Source organism: Dreissena polymorpha, chromosome 2 (genome assembly GCF_020536995.1).
Source record: "Dreissena polymorpha isolate Duluth1 chromosome 2, UMN_Dpol_1.0, whole genome shotgun sequence".
Classification (NCBI taxonomy): Eukaryota; Metazoa; Mollusca; class Bivalvia; order Myida; family Dreissenidae; genus Dreissena; species Dreissena polymorpha.
Window position 1 is genome coordinate 148,898,832 of NC_068356.1, and position 17,438 is coordinate 148,916,269.

At 34.5% G+C, this 17,438-nt stretch overlaps 1 protein-coding gene across 2 annotated transcripts; it reads left to right on the plus strand.

Annotated features, from left to right (window-relative positions):
* Window positions 1-317: 317 nt before the first annotated feature.
* LOC127869389 (uncharacterized) lies at window positions 318-17,162 on the plus strand. Of its 2 annotated transcripts, none has more exons than XM_052411932.1 (5): window positions 318-669; window positions 4,002-4,582; window positions 4,816-4,974; window positions 5,204-7,033; window positions 12,981-17,162. In XM_052411932.1, exons 2-4 carry the CDS (start codon window positions 4,532-4,534, stop codon window positions 5,951-5,953), a joined length of 960 nt encoding a protein of 319 aa, XP_052267892.1. In that variant the 5' UTR covers window positions 318-669; window positions 4,002-4,531; the 3' UTR covers window positions 5,954-7,033; window positions 12,981-17,162. The 2 variants fall into 2 exon arrangements, with proteins under 2 accessions (XP_052267892.1, XP_052267891.1); XM_052411931.1 differs by having other exon boundaries at window positions 525-669.
* The last annotated feature ends 276 nt before the right edge of the window (window positions 17,163-17,438 follow it).

Here is a 17,438-nt window from a genome sequence, read left to right on the forward strand (position 1 = left end):
TATGAGGATATATACTTTTTTCACTTGTCTTTTATATAAGGCAAATGACCAATTGCCTAAATAGTACAAGGAAACACAACATTGAACCTGAAATCTCGATAACCGTAATCACTCTAAGTTTTCGGACACTCTAAGTTTTCGAACACCCTTTTTTTAGTCAAAATAATAATTGTTTGCTATTCCAATTTTTCGGACACAATTGCCTAAACAGTACAAGGAAACACAACATTGAACCTGAAATCTCGATAACCGTAATCACTCTAAGTTGTCGGACGCTCTAAGTTTTCGAACACCCTCTTTTTTAGTCAAAATAATAATTGTTTGCTATTCCAATTTTTCGGACACAATTGCCTAAACAGTACAAGGAAACACAACATTGAACCTGAAATCTCGATAACCGTAATTACTCTAAGTTTTCGGACGCTCTAAGTTTTTGAACACCCTCTTTTTTAGTGAAAATAATAATTGTTTGTTATTCCAATTTTTCGGACACCGATATATTCACCAATTATCAATTACTCTTAATTTTCGATCACTTTTTTCCAGAAATCAACACCTTTGCCGTCGACACCTCAAGCATGTGATTTACAACCTGCTAACGGTCATAAAACCTGGCAGATAAATATCAGAAGTCACTGGACCGTTACATTTGCATAATTGGTGAAAAAGGTATGTATACCAAAAATAGGCGACGGCTTTACGCGATAATTAATGAGCTGGATACCGATTTACTAAGCTAGTTACGCAATTCGTAGATTTACGCACATATTTTAAATTCAGTATAATTCCTTAAAATACTCGCTTCGTTGACATATGGTATGTTTTAATGAAATTCATAATAAAATGTTTCATTGCAATTAAAAATAAATTTGCGTCAATCTGAAACAAATGAAAATCAATTATTTTAAAACATGTGCGTAAGTCTAAGACTTGCGTAAGTTGCTTAGTAAAATTGTACCCTAAACATAGTAAGGAAACTCATTTTGTATTCGCGTTTTTTTGGTGTAAATCACTACGTGAACATGTATGGTGCCAATAATTACCAAATATGTTAATGTGCTCTATTATGAAAATTAGTGGTTCATTTATTAGGGAACATTCACAATAAACATATCTACACCTTAATGCCCTGCTTGTGTGTTAAAAATTGGCATGGATGTTACTGCACACAATTTGTTGTTAAAAGACAACGAAATCAACATCAAAAGACTAAATACGCCATCTTAAAAAAATTAATTAAAATGCGGCATGTAGATTTAAAGTGTATTTTCCAGGGGCAGTATGGTTTCAAAAGTGTTTTGAAAATTAAGTAGGTATGAACTTACTTTCGTATATAATTTCTTATTTTACTAACATTGAAAATAACAAATGTTTGCTTGCTATTTAATATTAAAATCGCTTTAGCCTACTTTTTATAATAATAAATGTACATGCGAGTTGGCTGCTTTGAGAATTAAATTGTGTCTTGTAACGTCTTTCAAAGTTTAGAAATATAATGTGTTATTTGTTGAATATTAATCGTTTCGCTAGTTGAGAATGATAATATTTATAATACATCGGACATTTATCCATAAGGAGCACGTACATAAATTTTATGTTCTAATAGGTTAAATGCTGAATAATATAGGAAAATGAAACAATGGAGACATTATTCCGCCGAAACGAAATTATTGTTATCTCCTGTATTCTTCTTTTTTAAGTTGCGTGAGCTATTGCTTATACTATTCTGGACGAAATCTTTAATAAAAAATATTCAGCGTGCAAAAATAATTAAAAATGGGATCCCCGCCGTGGACGGCAAATGCGATGTATCGGTGGTTTAAACTGGTTTTAAATATAGCAGAATTAACACTAAGCCAAGTTATGTTTTATGTTCAATTACATTTAATGATTAACATAAGTTATATATCATCTAACCATTTAGAATAAAAACAAACACGTTTGTTAAGTTGTCATGACAAGCAGGGTATTTTTATTTCTTGAAACACACACGCAAACACTGATTCCAAAAATGCCATAAAATATGAATGACAAATAAGTGTCTTCATACACAGAACTGAGAAAAATAGAGTATAACACGTTTAGTCGTAATGTCCGGAACCAATGCACATTTCTATCACAAGCCCTCCGTCTGCTCTCATTAACCTTACAGAAACACATAAAACATAGTATAAACATTTAAACCTTTAAACCAACAGAGCATACATAAATAAAACGATTTCAATTTCGTCTCCGCTGTTCACGCATGCCTGTCAAATGACCAAATATACAAATCTATGCACGATGAATCTTGATTCCCGCACCATTGGACATGTTCCCCATCCAAAACCTGTATAACCAGTTTATTCATTCACACAACTATAATAAATACATTTATAATCACTTTAAACAATCGTAAAAAATAGATCATCAACATTATTTATAACACAACATACAGAAAATGAACCCTACAAATGATTTTTCCTAGGGTCACCCCATGGAAATGCTTCATGTAAAAACGCCATGATCCTTTAAACCTGTTGATTGCTATACCAAGCTCATGCTACATACACATAACGTGTTTTGTTTTGTAGAAATATACACGTATATTGATTAATCCTTATTAATTCAGTACAAACAAACACACCTTATTTGTTGCCTTTTTAAAATTGCATTTATAAATTTATGTGGAACATATTTATGTTATTAATTTTTTTTAGAACCATCTGAAATAAAGTTATTAAATTGGGATTTGAAAACTAATAGGATTGTTTTTTTCCTGGAAAAGTATACCTTGATTTGCTTAAGGTAGCGCACCCGTAATGGGCACCTATCCAAATATAATCGAATCTATTATTTTCTTAATCAGCATTATTTCACTGATCTACATGCAATTTTTAGGTAGTCTTTCCATGCTTATAATGATAAAAATATACTGATTTTTTCCAAACCACCCTCACACTCGGCTTTTGTCCAGTTTATGTACACACTTTGGGTATATGAAAGTTCCATAATTCATTCAGATTTCCAAATATATGCATGCAGTTGGTGTGTACAGATGCAGTACAGGTGTTAACAGTTTAAACAAGATGATTTTTTTTTCTTTTACATACATTTATTTTTTATAACTTGTTATCTATGGAAGAGCACCATGAAAGTGGTTTCAGGCAAGTAGAACTTGGGTTGGTTAAAAACAAAGTGTCATTAAATTCAAAAGAGTATCATTAAAGTAATTTTTGAACTTAGTTTTTATAGATACACTATATACAGCAAAAATACCAAGAAGTAGACAGATTAACCGTTTACTTTTTGAAATAAAAATAAAAATTCAACATGCATGGTTCGTATTTTCAGCAGTAAATTACCTATTACGTTGCTTTAATTTTAAAAATTGAAGAATGTGAATAAAAATTGCAACATATTTAACAATAAACATAGCTTATATGCCATATTAAATAAAATTACGTTAGAAAAAAAATTAAAACGCGTCGCAAAAAAGTATACGTCGTCGGCAGGATTCGAACCAGCGCGGGAATATCCTAAAATATTTCTAGTCTATCGCCTTAACCACTAGGCTACGGCACCTAATATTAAGCACTTCAAACTTCGAAGAATTCAAAGAAATCGCGGGAAATCAATAGGGTTGCGCTACCTTAAATGGAAGATAAGATGTAACTGATACTTAATTTGGTTTCATTTCATACTGCCAAAGAAGTTACAATTCGGGTGTTCTTGCAGTTGCATTTGAGTTGCAATGATAACAAAGATGCAACTGGAGTTTCAGTTTGTCTAAAGTATACTCGATAAATGTAGATAGAAATTAACAGATGCCATTACTTGAGGTTGGGCACTGAAATTTATATAGTTTTGGGAAAGGTCTAAAAGACGGACTGAAAAAAGGATGATTTTGTAATAAAATCTTTATCAAAACCTGTTTTGCACCGTGTCCTTTTGATTGTTACGACCCAAACTCGTGACTGAACATATAGACACGTATTGTATATGCTTATGTTATATTTCAGTAAACGAATGTAGTGAAACGGTATGGGATGGTTATTAGAACTTGAAAAAGGTCTGCGAACATAAATAATGTGTTCACCGACAAGGAGACGTCTAACTGGTTTAAAGCGTCCATCGCTCTGATTGTCACCAAACAAGGACTAGAAAAGTTTGTTGACACAGAAATACAAAAGGTACACGCTGCGGTCGGGGCTAGTTGTGGACAATGTTATACAGAAAACTTACTCCCTTGTCCTCAAGGGAAATGGAAATGTCAAAATACTAAACCGTGTAAGTTTCACAAACTCCCAGCTTTTAAACATCGACCTTGTCCTGTTGGCGTATGTGACAAAGTTAAAAAAAAAACATCGAATCGTATCACAGATATCCGCTTCCATCATGGAAGAATACAAGAGCAAAATTATGGGGGACCAGTCACTGGGAAGTCGCCAAATGCTTTCTGCCTCCAGATGGTTACATTGATGTTTCGTCTGTTCAGGACACTGACTTCAATGGAGTTATAAGTGTCCTACTCAATTGCAAGCACTTCGACATGTTCTTCTCCTTCCCCATAGCAGCATCGCCGCAATGCATTTTGACCCAGGTGCTCATAAATTACTTGTTTTGATCAAAGGAATTTTAATCTTTACTTACACAAATTAATTGCTGTGTTATTTGATAATATTGTATCTAGCTTACTTATTCATTAATTAAACTGAGCATGATTTGTACCAAGTATATTGTAGGATTTAAGTGCTAAATAAAAACATGTGTACGTTTATATCGAATGATTTCTTTTACATCTAATTCTCATTGTAGTCCTACCTTCATTTCTAGGCTCGTCAGATCAGTAAAGCAGTACGTCACACAACCAGTTGTCAGGTTACAGACACAGATCTAAATGATTATATCCAGACACTCACGTCACTGCTCTCCGACCCAGCGTACCTTGCAATTGACCCAGACGCGACAACAGCTAGAAATAAACTCATAGATGTGAGTACAAAATTTACGAGATAAGACCGTTCGGATACATACAGCTTACACATACATAACGTGTTAACGACTAGCGGTCCGATGGTGTCGATGTTATTGTATGTTCAATGAATAATTCAAGTATCTTTAACATTCCAAAGATAATTGCTTATTTGGATTTTTTTCACTGTATTGACTCTTATTGTATTTAAAATTCAGTTATTTAGAAAAATGTCTCGTATATGAACAGTTACAGAATAATCAGCCATTCATAACCCCGGAACAACTGATTGAACATCTCAAAGACGCACAACAAACGCTACTTAAACTGCAGAGATCAGGAGAAACACTTACACAAGAACAACAAGGACTCTCAGAAAAAATAGATAAGAGTCTAGAAGATATTACAGCCCATTTAAAAACGTGTCTTAAAAGTTTAGACCAAAATGCGAAAGAAGCTGCGGAACGTGTTTTACAAGAAAGACAAAACGCACTTCAAGCGATAGACACTAAGCAGCAAGCCAGTCTTCAAAATATAGATGAAAAGGAAAAAGAAGCTGAAAAGCGCGTGTCTCAAACAGGCGACCGAACACTTCAAAAGATAGAGACTACGAAGCAAGCCAGTCTTCAAAAAATAGATGAAAAGGGAAAAGAATTCGAAAAGAGTATTTCACAAAAAGGCGACAAAACAGTTCAAGAGGTAGAGACTACGAAGCAAGCAAGTCTTAAGAATATAGATGAAAAGGGGAAAGAAGCCGAAAAGCGCATTTCACAACAAGGCGATAATACACTTCAATTGTTAGATACTATGAAACATGCCAGTCTTAAAAACATGGATGAAAAGGGAAAAGAAGCTGAAAAGAGCATTTCACAAAAAGGCGAAAAAACACTTCTAGAGATAGAGACTAAGCAGCAATCTATTCTTCAAAATATAGATGAAAAGGGCAAATATGCTGAAAAGAACGTTTCACAAGAAGGCGAAAAACACTTCAAGAGATAGCGAATACAAAACAGGCCAGTCTACAAAATATAGATAAAAAGGGAAAAGAAGCCGAAGAGTGCGTTTCACAAAAAGGCGACAAAACACTTCAAGAGATAGAGGCTACGAAGCAAGCAAGTCTTCAAAATATCGATGAGAAGGGAAAAGAAGCCGAAAAGCGCATTTCACAACAAGGAGAGCAAACACTTCAAGAGATAGAGACTACAAAACATAACAGTCTTCAAAATCTAGATGATAAGGCAAAAGAAGCAGAGAAGCGCACTTCACAAAAAGGCGCAAAAACACTTTAAGAGATAGAAAGTACGAAGCAAGCGAGTCTTCAAAATATATATGAAAAGGGAAAAGAAGCCGAAAAGCGCATTTCACAACAAGGCGAGAATACACTTCAAGAGATAGAGAATACCAAGCATGCCAGTCTTCAAAATATAGATGATAAGGGAAAAGAAGCCGAAAAGCGTGTTTCACAAGAAGGCGGAAAAACACTTCAAGAGATAGAAACTACAAAGCAAACGAGTCTTCAAAATATAGATGAAAAGGCAAAAGAAGCAGAGAAGCGCATTTCCCAACAAGGCGAGCAAATACTTCAAGAGATACAGACTACGAAGCATGCCAGTCTTCAAAATATAGATGAAAAGGGAAAAGAAGCTGAAAAGAGCGTTTCACAAAAAGGCGAAGAAACGCTTCAAGAGATAGAGACTAAGCAGCAAGCCAGTCTTCAAAATATAGACGAAAAGGGGTGAGAAGTAGAAAAGAGCGTTTCAAAAGAAGGCGAAAAAACACTTCAAGAGATAGAGACTACGAAGCAGATCAGTCTTCAAAATATACATAAGAAGCGAAAAGAAGCTGAAAAGAGAGTTTCAAAAAAAGGGGAAAAAACTATTGAAGTTATGGAAAATAAAGAGCAGGCCAGTCTTCAAAAAATAGATGACAAAGGAAAAGAAACTGAAAAGCGCATTTTACGAGAAGGCGAAAACGTGGTAGGGATAATTGAGTCCAAGAAGCAGAACACCCTTGAAATTCTATATGAGAAGTATAAAGTAATCAAGGAAGACACAAATCAATATAATCAAGAAGTGAAAGGTAAATTTCTCTTCGAAGTAATGTTTTGTGTTTGTTTCATTATTTATATTAAATACCATTGACAATTGCTCAAGGCCGTTAACTAAGTTGATGTTTTGAATAACATGAACTGTTAATCGAAATCGGACCTCCTGAGGTTAATTATTTCAAGATAACCTCCAATACCTATTAATGATAATGACTATGTAAATGTCCATTCGAATTTGATTACTTTGATGTCTATACCTACGTTTCTGTGGTCAAAGAACACATTACGATCGTCGGACAACATTCCGTCCAAAATGGCGACCGATGCAATACGATGGACCACAAGTTCATAACTTTAGGCAAGTACATGATGATTGTTTTTATACGTAATGATTGTTATGTCAAACGCCAGCTTTGGAGAAAATGAACACTTTATTGTTGATATCACTTAGCAGTTGAATAATCATGAAATCCAATTTAGGGCATTCAGCTGTCTACTATCACCTAATAAACAATCATCTTTTTCCATAACATTTTTTTGAGAACATTACATTGTAACTGAACTCCTCATCAGTACCGACATCTTGTGAATTGTTTGTATTATCACAGTTTTCGGTTTAACAAGAAAAACATACAGCAGTGCAGGGCTGATGCTACATCGAGAGGATTTACATCCTACAAAACAGTTACAATGCCAATGGATGAGTTTCAATAGTTCTGTAGGAATTGTTTAGTTCATGGTTTTTAATGTATTTGGTCGTTGTGCTGTTTCATTTCCTATTCAGTCGTTTTATATAACTATACAATGATCTGATAGTAAACGCGCTGGTTATGGAATGATGTTGTATTTGGTGTTGGGGGACGTTGCACAAGAGTGATCAATGTTTCGTAAGAAGCTTTCTTTGTGAAAATGCAATTGCGCATGATTTAAAGGAATCATTGGACTTGCCTCCAAATAGATTCATCGTCAAGCATTTGCCAATTTGGGAAGAGTGAATGAATTAGCAAATGACTTCAAGATAGGAACAGGTTTTACGTATATCCGAAAGACTGATCTCTTCCGATGCCGAAAATCTTTGAAGTTGAATCACACTCTAAGTAAGCATAGACAAGGGCCGCTTATTGCAAACTTCGTCTCCTAAACGTTCTTTCAAATGGTAAATATTATAAACGTGGTGTTCCTTTGAAAGTTTGTCTTCGAATTGATTTTATGATGGGATCGTTCCACTTTCGATTTTACAAAATCAACCTCTACATCCACTGGTTACAGAACAACATAACATCTTATTTTAGTCAGAGCTGTGCTGATCAGAGCAATCACGCATGCCTTGGTTTGTCACGAGACAAGATGTACTCATTTTTGCATGAGCAATCTGTTTTTGGTGAACCTCACAATAGGATTCAAAGCTTTTCTCGTCTCTGGTGTGTGTTGTTTTTTATGGAATGACATTGAATACCACTGTCGCTTTTCCGTACGTAATGCCTTAGTATAATCTGCATAAATCTCGGCTATTGCGTCATATGAGTCGCCCTTTTTTCCATTGTAAACGATGGAGCAAAGAGCAACCATCAAGCAATCTGCTTCGGCAATACTGTTCATCACTGCCTCACTTGATGCGTCTGCAGCATGATCTCTTTACGAAGTATGCTCTTGGTTTCAAAAAGGGCAGAAGGATGGGTCTCAGTTTATACGACAATATGGCTTCAAGATTTTGACCCCACCAGAAAACGCCAGAAAGACAGCGGAGCTCTTCCATTTGTCTTGAATTGAGCAGCAGCCGAGATCGGGCATGTTCATGTTTCTTTTTCTCTGTATCCGTCTCTTTTGTGAACAAAATCTAAGACCATGTAGCATCTTCTAGCGTCGCCCCTAAGAAGGGAATAAAACAACTCTTCGGCATGATCCAGCAGTATCTGTATCACGGGATCTCCTGTGTCATTTTAGCTATAAGCTGTCTTTGTAGCAGTTTCCAGCAAACTTATTGCACCTGCAAAGCCTTCTGAACAGCGTTCCCTGCCATAATATTTTTACAAAGAAGTGGCTTCTGCCGAAACACTTGTCTCTCCTGAGCGACTTCCTCCAGCATCGCATGCAATAGTATTCCATATCCAGTGCTTTAACTATCAAAAAATATATAACCGACTGAATGAGAATGGAGACAGAGCAACGACCAATCAATTCCAATCACGACCCAAAATATGCTGCACCAAAAGTACAGGTGAAAAGCATCCATTGTAATTGTTCTGTAGAATGTTAATCCTCTTAAACGCTATGGACTCCACTGCACTGTATGTGGCCCTGTGACAATCCAAACGATTAACAAGAGGTCGATACTGGTAGTGAAATGTAGGGGGACGACACCGACAATTTAACGCCATGAGACAAATTTTATGGACAAAGGTGTTTATGATGTTATAGTGTACAGCTGAATGTCATACATAGGATTCTATGATAATTAAACGGTTTAGTGATATTAACAATTCAATCAAAGTGTTCCTTGTCTCCGTTTGTAATACAAATCATCGTGTATTAGTCAAAAGTTATGGGCTTGTGGTTCGTCATATTGTGTCGTTGGCTATTTTGGACGCAATTTTTTATGTCTGTGTAACATAATCAACTTACACTATGTATGATGATCTGAATGTGTTCTTTGCCCCCCAAAACCTGGTATCGACATCCAAATCATCAAATTCGAGCAGATATTTACACAGTCGTTATCATTAATAGGTATTGGCGGCCGTCTTTGTGGCTCTCTTGAAAAATAATAAATAAAAAAGGTCCAATTTCGGTACATTTTTTATACGTTTTAAAGGACCTTCAACACTACCAAGAACAGTTTAGATACCTTTTATAGCAGTTTTAATGGTTGATTTTTGTTTCCATATATTGACCCGGCTATAAGTCAATATTTTTTATCAACACTGGCTTTGTTTAAGTAAAAAACACGGTGCCGCAGGAAAGTAACATATCATTTTTTACAACCAAGATTTAGCTAATCCGCGAAACAAACCATTCCCCATGGTACTGTACATTTTCTTAAAATAGGTAATATTGGAATAATGTTATTTTTGTTTTAGCGTTTACCTAATTTTCAGAAAAATAAAATGTAAATCACAAGCACGATGTTTGCATCGTGAGAAATCCCGTTATTAATGTCAATAAACTGTTTCCAATTTCGGCGTCGTTTAATAAACCCCGCCTTGAATGAAATACAGGGTTTAAAAGATTGGTTGAACAAAATGAGCAATCTTTTATAATTTTAATAAATTTGACATATTTCTTTTTCTAAACGAACTCACGTATTAATTTGCGTATTAATTTGTAGAACTTATCACGTAAATGTTACTTCATTGAAATTTAAATAAATGATTATTCTCAAAGTCCAAATGCTTAATAAAATTAATTATTAACAACTATTCTAATAGTGCTAAAAAGAAGAACTTTTCATCAAAGGCTTGGGACTTCTAAAAAACACACTAGTTTATAAATAAAGCCAGTGTTTATTAACTGTTTGAATCGGGGGTCAATGTTTACATTAAATTGGTGTTACTACACTTCATAAGGTTCATCTGGCATAGCATAAATGATGATTAAACCTTAAATATATCATTTCAGACGCCATTTAAACATATAAAATTAAAACGAAGGTTTATTAGAAGACCTTAATATCGAACCGTTTTATTAACAATAAAAACAGGACTTTCTATGCAAACATCATGCAAATGTTTAAAAGGGACATTTTCACAGATTCTTGCATGTATTTAAGTTTGTCATTAAATGCTTTATATAGATGAATGCAAACATTGAATCGCAAAAGCTACAATAAAGGACAAGAGTAAAATTAAAGAAAGAAAGCAAGTAACCCTCAACTGGGCTCGAACCACCTAACGTGGAGTCAAAGTCTAACGCTTAGACCACAAGGCCATCCGTGCTCATAAAATGAGTGATGTAACTACAACGAAAATAAGCGAATCTGTATCATTTTTTTTAATTTTGTCAATTAACCAAACATCTTTCGCTGGAAACTGGGTCATATGATGCAAATGATAACATAAAAATAACACTTGTCTAATGCCAATTATTGTAAGAAGTTTTAAGTATTATATAGCTGAACTGCTTTATTCGCGTGTTTGTTTGATCTCGGTTTAACGAATGGGTGCACTATTTTTCTTGTGACACCGTGTGTGTGACTATCAACGCGAATAATTCATATTATATGTAGGTTTAGTCCCTTACATATGTGCTCGATTGCATTATAAACCTAAAGCTTTTAATAACTTTCGGGTCCGTTTTCTAGGTATAACCAGTATTTGGTGTGAGAAATCTTGAGACCGCTCTTCCGTTTGTAAGGAGTTAGCAATATATATTGAACCAAGGCGATCTTGGTGGTAAATGAAAAATATTAGCACTTTAAATAAGTTGAAAGGCATGCCACACCTTACATAAATCACAAAACACATCAAAAAAAAAATTCTTTCCGAGATGCGAACGCAGAAGCGTTTGAAGACCAACCTCGTGCACTACTATTAGACATTACAGGCTTTTGAAGATAACAGCGTACTAAACACAATTTTTTGTATAGACGTCTGTCCCCAATTATTGACAGAAAGTAACTATAACGCGTCTGTATAACGTTTTACGTTTACGTTTATAACGTTTATAAACATTTATTTATGCTTTTCCAAACATATTATTAAAGTCATTTTAATCTTTTAGCTCTTGTTAGAACAGTGTGCTCATGTTAGCTCTTGTTATACTAATATGTTCGTCGTCCGTTTACGTGCGTCGTTAGTTGGTAGATGTTCGTGTCAATATTCTACATACATTGAATACCACTCTTTAGGGAAAAGTTAAACTTTAGTCTTGGACAGAATGTTTGCCATGTGATTTCAAAAACGTACACAGATCAATCTTTAGAAAAACCTCCCCATCCCGCGGCCACATTTATGACACATTTTGTTTATTAGTTTGAATTTAATGATTAAATATAAGGTCAGCTGGTTTACTATATTATAAAAACGAACCTTCTTCAATTCAAATTTAGAATACGCAATAAGTAATCATTATTTATGAAACTTATAAAGTTTAAATTTTGGTTAAAATAAATCAAAAGTTAGCTCGACACGTAAAATCCGTGTACAATGTCTTAACCTGGAACGCATACGAGCGCTTTTGAGGTAATAATGGATCCCATGTATCATTGATTATTGTAGGAATTACAAAATGTTCGTACATTTTGGCTACTTTTCTATGAACAACATAATTTATATATTATATATTGTATGAGTACTTTTTGAAATAATACTGTTATCATACAACGTGATGGTATATAAATACAAATAATACTGTAATTCTAAAATCTATAATATCGAACACCAGACCGCAAATATGCAATTGTAGCAAAACATATTTGTCAGTGACTGTTACAAAACGAGTTTCTTTCTTTCATAGTTTAGTCAAACGTTGATTAAGTATTACACTTAGTAAACTTAAGCACATGTCAGTATCTCGTAAGAACATTTACCAACCTCAAGAACAAAATGAAAAAGAACGAAGAACCACGTATATTGTAATATGTAGTGTACGTATATTCTTACCATGTGAAGCAGGTTCTGTCAAAACAACGTTTGTTGCGAAATTAGTGTTAGACTGATTCAAAGTGTTTCAATCAACTCTGCAAACTGATGAAGCGAAATCCGAGTTGGTTGACCCTGAAACGTTACAGATGTTCCAATTTGTCTTTCTTGTCATGTGAAATACCTAAGATGATTAATTAAAAAAAACTACATTGTCTAATTATCGTAGTGCATGAGGCTTCTCTTCTAGAAGACAATTGATTCAGGAATGTTATTTTGATTGTTTAAATATTTGATAAAATGAATTAACTTTTTTAACTGGTATTGATAGAAAATATATATTCTATGATTAAAATATACGCCCGAGACTGTTTAATTAAAACGCGTATCTGTATGATTTCAGAATTTCGTCAAAAGTTGATTCAACATTATAACATAAAACTCAAGAGCATGCCATTATCTCGATTAAACCATAGTAATGACAGCACGACTTTAGAAGAGATGTATGCTACACCTATACTCTACAGAACAGACAAGAATAAGTGGCGGTCTCATGGACAATATGAACAAGAAGGAAGAACCATTATTCATTCTTACAAAGACATGTTTGGTGCAACTTGCAAAAATGGTGTACGTATATTCGTACAAGGCGAAGCAGGTTCTGGTAAAACAACGTTTGTAGCAAAGTTAGTGTTAGACTGGTGCAAAGGGTTTCAATCAACAATTAAAACTAATGAAGCGGAAACTGATTTGGAGGACCTTGAAACGTTACAGATGTTTCCATTTGTCTTTCTTGTCACGTTGAGAGATTCTATTGGTGAACGTGAAATACCTAAGATGATTAAGCAACAAGTTACAGACATAATATATTCTGACTTTAAGCGGGAAAAAGCCTACGCACTCGTACAACAAATCATGGAAAAGGAAATATGCCTTGTGGTGCAAGACGGTCTTGATGAGTGGAATGATGTGCAAATCAAACTAGGACAACCGTTGATGCTTAGTAGTCATACTAGCTGTTTCGTATTAACTACAACGCGACCGTGGAAAATGGCTGACGAAAGCATCAAAGATTCAGACGTCGGTGATTTGATCATGTTGGAAGGCGTACAGGATCCATACAAGCTGTGCGCAAAGGTGATTGGGAAATACAAAGATGGTGATATAACCTCTCATCTTTGTGATTTCGAAAGTTACTTGCGATCTTCCAATGTCAACAATGATATGATGTTGAAGCCAATGTTGCTAAACCTCTTTGTGCTTGCATGGATCGAAGACAATCCTTTAAAAGGATCATCATGTGAAATATATAGCGTATTGCTCGACACCCTTCTTATAAAGACTGGAAAAGTTGGGACCGGAAAACAAGATAACGGTTACCAGTGGCCACCGGTCAAATGTTTCGCACGTACACGCTACTTAAAACCAAATATCGAAATTATTAATACACTTTCACTTCTCGCATTTCGGCAGTTATTTTCTCTCGTAAAAGAGTTTCGTATTGTATTTGTGGACAAAGACATGAAAAAGTATAAGATTTCCAAAGACATAAAGATATTTGCTCTTCGTTGCGGTATTCTAGTAGAAAGAAAATGTCCAACGTTAACGTATGCATCATCCACGTTTTCATTCGTACATAAAAGCGTGCAAGAATTTCTAGCTGCATATTTCATAGCATGCAGTCAACATGCCATTGATGTCTTCATCCCTTGGTTGATAGAAAAAGGACATTATAACATAGACGATATGTTTAATATTTTTAAGTTTCTGTGTGGGCTTAATATCGAAGCAGCAAATAAACTATCGTGCTTACTGGACGGACTAGAAGGAACATGGTATCTAATGAAATTCCAGAAAACTCTAATGGACGGATGTAGAGAAGCTCTGGCTAACGACGTTGATGAAACTAAGATTAAATTGAAACTCAGTTCGATAAAGTACTGGCATCAGTTTTATTATGTAGATTATATACCATTCAACTGCGTTGTAAACGAGAACCTATCAAGCATTCGGTCATTGACAATAATAGACAGTTGTTTGAAATCTGGTGAATTATATTTGCATTCACAATACATAAAAGACGTACTGATATCGTCAGCTCATTGTCTTGAGAATCTGCAGTTAACCTTCACCGTTGACTGCGCGGCCATCCGACATATTGATTGGTACAAAAACAGTGCTAACTTTAGAATTACAGATAACTTCAAGACATTAAAAACCATACGAATATATTGCATTATCTTTTCTTTATCGAAATTGTTGTTTCCCGATGATGCAACAATAGAGATGCCAAGCGATATAGAAATGATATTTCCTGGAAGCAATTCACATGCAACAGGAATTAAAGACATCATAGTTCCTTGCACTATCGAAGAAATTACATTACAAAATGTCACAATATCATCTACATGGCTGCGACACTTGTTGATGAAACTTGCCTCATTTGATCATGCAGTAACTTGCAGGCTTAGAGGCTGCACAATAACAACATCAAGTGCCTTTAGTGATAAAGCGTGCAACGATAATCACACTTCTGATGGGGACAGTTGCGAGTCGAACTCAATCCAACGTGATCGAAACAATTTAACGTTTGTATGCAGTCCAGACTGTGAGGGATTGTACGAGGCATTAACTGGGCTGAAAATTAAAAATCTTAAATTGTTCCGTATTTCAAGGTACGATCTTTTTGCCAATATACTGCATACGATCGCGGAACTAGAATCGTTGAAGATAGCATTCTTCACGTTTATAAATGATAGCGAACCGTTGGATTTCAATTTTAATGCATGCAATAAAAAGACAATTGAGTTCATTGCTTTGTCACCGGTTGAGTTGCGGAATCTACTGGGAAAATTTTCCGAGTGTGATCACCCGCTTGAGTTCAGGCTGCATTGTGGTGTTGATGAGGATAGGCTTAGAGAGTATGACGACATTATGCGGGATCTCCATTTACTTCAATTCCCAGGAGTGACTTTGAATTCTTGCTCCTTATGCGAAGAGTGCTTTTGTTGTGAATATGATGATTATGGCGATTGTGATAACTCAATCCATGATAGTCAGTTTAAGTTTCACAATGCATTTTACATTAGAATAGAACTTCAGTGCAAAGGTAATTAATACATTTTATTAACACAATGAAAACACATACAGTGTCTATACATTTTCTGAATAAGATTTTAACATATAGTTACCATAATGTCGTATACAAAATAAAATAAAAAATATATTTTTACGATGACATATTTTTCTTTAAGGCATGCCGAAGGACCAGCACTTTAAGAATCTAAAACGCTACACTTATACTTATCAAATCGCTGTCTGGGCATACATACTGTACTGCTTTTATTTGTATGCTCTCCGAAAACAGGACGCACATAGTCTCTGCTTTTTCCGTCTAACAGAATTTTTATTTGGATAGAGTTGATTTTGCATGAGTCCCGATAACCGTCTCCATCCAACTCAATGTCCGATCTTTCGTCTTTACGTACGTCGCACGTTTCCGCGCGAAATCTCAGTAAATCATTATTTGAATTTGACGAAACATAGCATTGGATTTATTCGATGAACATGCGGATATTGTCAGGTTTCCTAGCTTCAAACAATTCGCAAATAGCTATTGCCATTTTATTAATAATTTGGCATGTTAATGCATATTACGTTTTTTGTATCAGGTCACAGGAACTAACGATCCGATTGTGGTGAAATGTTATACGCAATATCCCTTCAGGGATAATATAACGGTTGTCATGTCGTTCAGTTTATTCCTCTTGAGAAATAAATCGTTTCCACAAAATAAACACATACGTTTATACAGCGCATCATCGGGGAGCATCTATAAGTTTCACTAATAGTCGTGTTTGTCTTTGCTAGTGTGTGCTTTATTATCATGATGTTTTTATACCATGTACATGCCATATGGTGATGTATTTTTAATGAATGACAAACTATAATGTTTGTAAATGTTATTGATTATTGTTGGTCATGTAAAAGTTGTTTCTTTTGCGCTACAAAGTGTGTTGTTATATGTCTATATATAAATCATGCCGTATGATTTTCCGGCTTTATTGTCGTGCAAAATTATATCGCCTAATTGTATTTCCGCTTAGAGCAAGTATAACTGTATGTACGTTTTTGTGTTGATAATAATGTAAATATGTAAACCAATTGTAAAACAATTAATGCATTAATGCGCTAAATATAAGAACATAACCACCATTTTGATCCAATACAAATCTAGATTGCACACGCCATTTATTACAATTTGGAAATGAAAGGTTTTGTACAAATGCGCAATTATGGCATGCCATATCATGCAACCGTCCCTTCATCAACCGAATAATCACTATTAAGTATTAAGTTATACAGTATTACTAAAGTTAGCGTGCAATCTTAATGCGTTATTTGTTAGATATTTAAAAATTAGTTTCAACGTTACTTAAATGAAACATGATCGTTGATTTGTGCGAAGATTTTTTAAATAATAATATAAATATATCGTTTTAACTAACGTATATACAATTAAACATAGTGTTATTTATTATTATTTTATGTTTCCCGGTGGTTTATAGAGAAATATCAGTGAATTAAAACTGATAATTTCACTGTTGTACTCTTTAACAATGTATATAAACTGTAAAAAAAAGCATAAAATAAAAAGAAAATTTGTTGGATTCGGTGGATTATCAATTTTAATTCACTCGTGATCATAGAAAATATATATTTTCTATGATCACTCGTGATATTTATTCATAGTTATCATTACATATATTTTTTTGTGAATAATAATATTTTTTCAACTATTTCTCTGATGAAATGAAATTAAATATATACATTTTTGATGTAACATGGATATACATAAACG

Bases quoted from the DNA above. Each gene is read 5' to 3' on its own strand.
- LOC127869389 (XM_052411931.1), top strand. From the start codon at position 6,841: ATGGAAAATAAAGAGCAGGCCAGTCTTCAAAAAATAGATGACAAAGGA. The intron at 7,034-12,980 runs GTAAATTTCTCT...GTATGATTTCAG, and splicing joins ATATAATCAAGAAGTGAAAG to AATTTCGTCAAAAGTTGATT.